A 1,915-nucleotide genomic window follows, 5' to 3' on the forward strand; every position below is an offset into this window, starting at 1 on the left:
CTATCAAACGAGTCACCATCAGGTTTAGTTCTAATGAAGCAGGAAATAAAGTGGGCAGAAATACATTTAAGAAAAACATCTCACACAGGCTAGATTTTTTTAAATGGAGCTTACAGAAGTGACTCACCTCTGCTCACCTCTAAATCACTCCATCTTTCAACACTCAAATTATTTAAAGGTCAGCCTAGACGAGAAACATAACAGTCTCACTTCAAGTTCACACTCTACAGCTAAATTTAACCTTTACCAGTCTGTACCTTGAAGGCAGTAGAGCGTACAGAAAACAACAAAACAGCCGCATCCGCGCTCACCTTTGTAAGGTAATCCACTTTCAAATTGTCGATCATCATGTTCTTCTGGGACAGCTCTATCTTCAGCAGCTGGATGTTATGCAGCAGTTCCTTCCGCTCAATGAGCTGCCTGGTGATCTTGATTTTACCCTCTCGCTCTTCTGATGAGGAAATGTCATCTGTGGGGACCGTTGTTTCTAAACTAATGTCTTCAGATTCCAGAGAACTGGAGATATTCACTTTTTTGGGCTCCTTAGAAATCTTCCGAGACATTTTTTTTTCTCTTATTACAGGTCCGCTTTCTTCTCAAACTCTATTTTACTCTTCTGTGGAGAAAAAAGAAATCAAGTAAGGAGTACTGAAACATTAAGTCTATAAACCATACAGTGTATTAAGGAGACACCATTTAAGATCCCGTCAATGATTGCGAGCCAAGTTGGAGGACTTCAAATCTAGGACAGATGATCACTGTACATTACTGCTCAAGTCAGCCTAGACTCACTCAGTCCTGCCACAAACTGAGTCCTTTCACACTACAAAACAAGACACAAACACAAACAAAACAAAGAACACTGCCCAGTTCCTGGCAGCAGGAATCTTATTTTTGAGGAGGCGGAGAAACGTAGGAGAAAAGGGTCAGACAGAGCAGCATTTGATAAGGTCACTCCTAAAAGCGATGCATATCATAACCCACCGGAAGTCCCTTCTCCTGGGTCACGGGGAGGGAGCCCCGAGGCAGGCCTGGGCCGGCACAGCCACCGGGTAGACGGAGGTGGAGCAGGTGTTGGGGAGCCCAGAGCAGCAAGCGTGCACACACACACACACATACACACACACGTACGTGTCAAGTCTGCGTGTGAACAGTGAGTCCCCCACCCCCAAACGCACACACATTTAAACAGCACGAATGAGCTGCAACTAAAACGGGCCTGGTTTACTCTACAGGCAAGGAGGCAGCACTGGAGATTTCTAAAACAGCAATGTACGTAGACTAAAGAGGCCACAGGATGCAAGCCAGAGGGTGGAAGAGAAAAACCTACACATTCTAAAGAGAACTTCTCCCTCTTTTCACAGGAATTTGAATACTTTTTTTTTTTTAATTCTTCACGATGGAGTAAAATTCTCAGGATAAGGAATGATGCATGTGAAGAGGATTTAAAAGCTACAGTAAGAGAACAGGGTGAGCCGGGAAGGTGAAATGAACACACATCCTCTTTTGCAGCACAAAGACCAGAGACTGGCCCTCGCGGTGGGCGCGAGGCGTAACCCCCAAACTTGGAGGCCGATGGGACGGTCAGGGAGACCTCGGGCTGCAAGGTACCTGCAGAGCTCCGGTCGGCCCAGCCCGCCGCGGACACGAGGAGGGCACCCGGCCGTCTAGGGACAGCAGCCCGGTCCACCGCAGACCGTTAGGATCCGTAACCAAGACAACCGCTTCCGCACTCGGACGAGGACGGAAACCAGTCGTCGCCGCCGGAACTCAGCCTCGCGCCTGCTCTCCGGGGTGCGGGCAGCGGGGCATGCTGGGAGCTGGAGTCAGACGTCGGGCGGAAATGGCACCGCGTTCCGCCCCTCTGCCCCGAGCTGTCGGCCAATCCTGGCGGACAACCGCTGTCAAGTCTCGC

The 1,915-nt window shown here is 49.3% G+C and overlaps 1 protein-coding gene across 2 annotated transcripts in view; it reads right to left on the reverse strand.

Annotated features, from left to right (window-relative positions):
• Positions 1–1,804, reverse strand: part of PIBF1 (progesterone immunomodulatory binding factor 1) — a 202,887-nt gene extending 201,083 nt beyond the window's left edge. The window contains exons 1-2 of one of the 2 annotated variants that reach the window (XM_058670663.1): positions 1,612–1,804; positions 312–616 (exon numbers count right to left, since the gene is read on the reverse strand). In XM_058670663.1, coding sequence (XP_058526646.1) covers positions 312–563 — 252 coding nt within the window. In that variant the 5' untranslated portion in view covers positions 564–616; positions 1,612–1,804. The remainder of the gene's footprint in view (positions 1–311; positions 617–1,611) is intronic. The other variant, XM_058670664.1, reaches the window with a different exon arrangement.
• Between the last annotated feature and the right edge of the window lie 111 nt (positions 1,805–1,915).

The sequence above is a fragment of the Ochotona princeps genome, chromosome 12 (assembly GCF_030435755.1).
Source record: "Ochotona princeps isolate mOchPri1 chromosome 12, mOchPri1.hap1, whole genome shotgun sequence".
NCBI lineage: Eukaryota > Metazoa > Chordata > Mammalia > Lagomorpha > Ochotonidae > Ochotona > Ochotona princeps.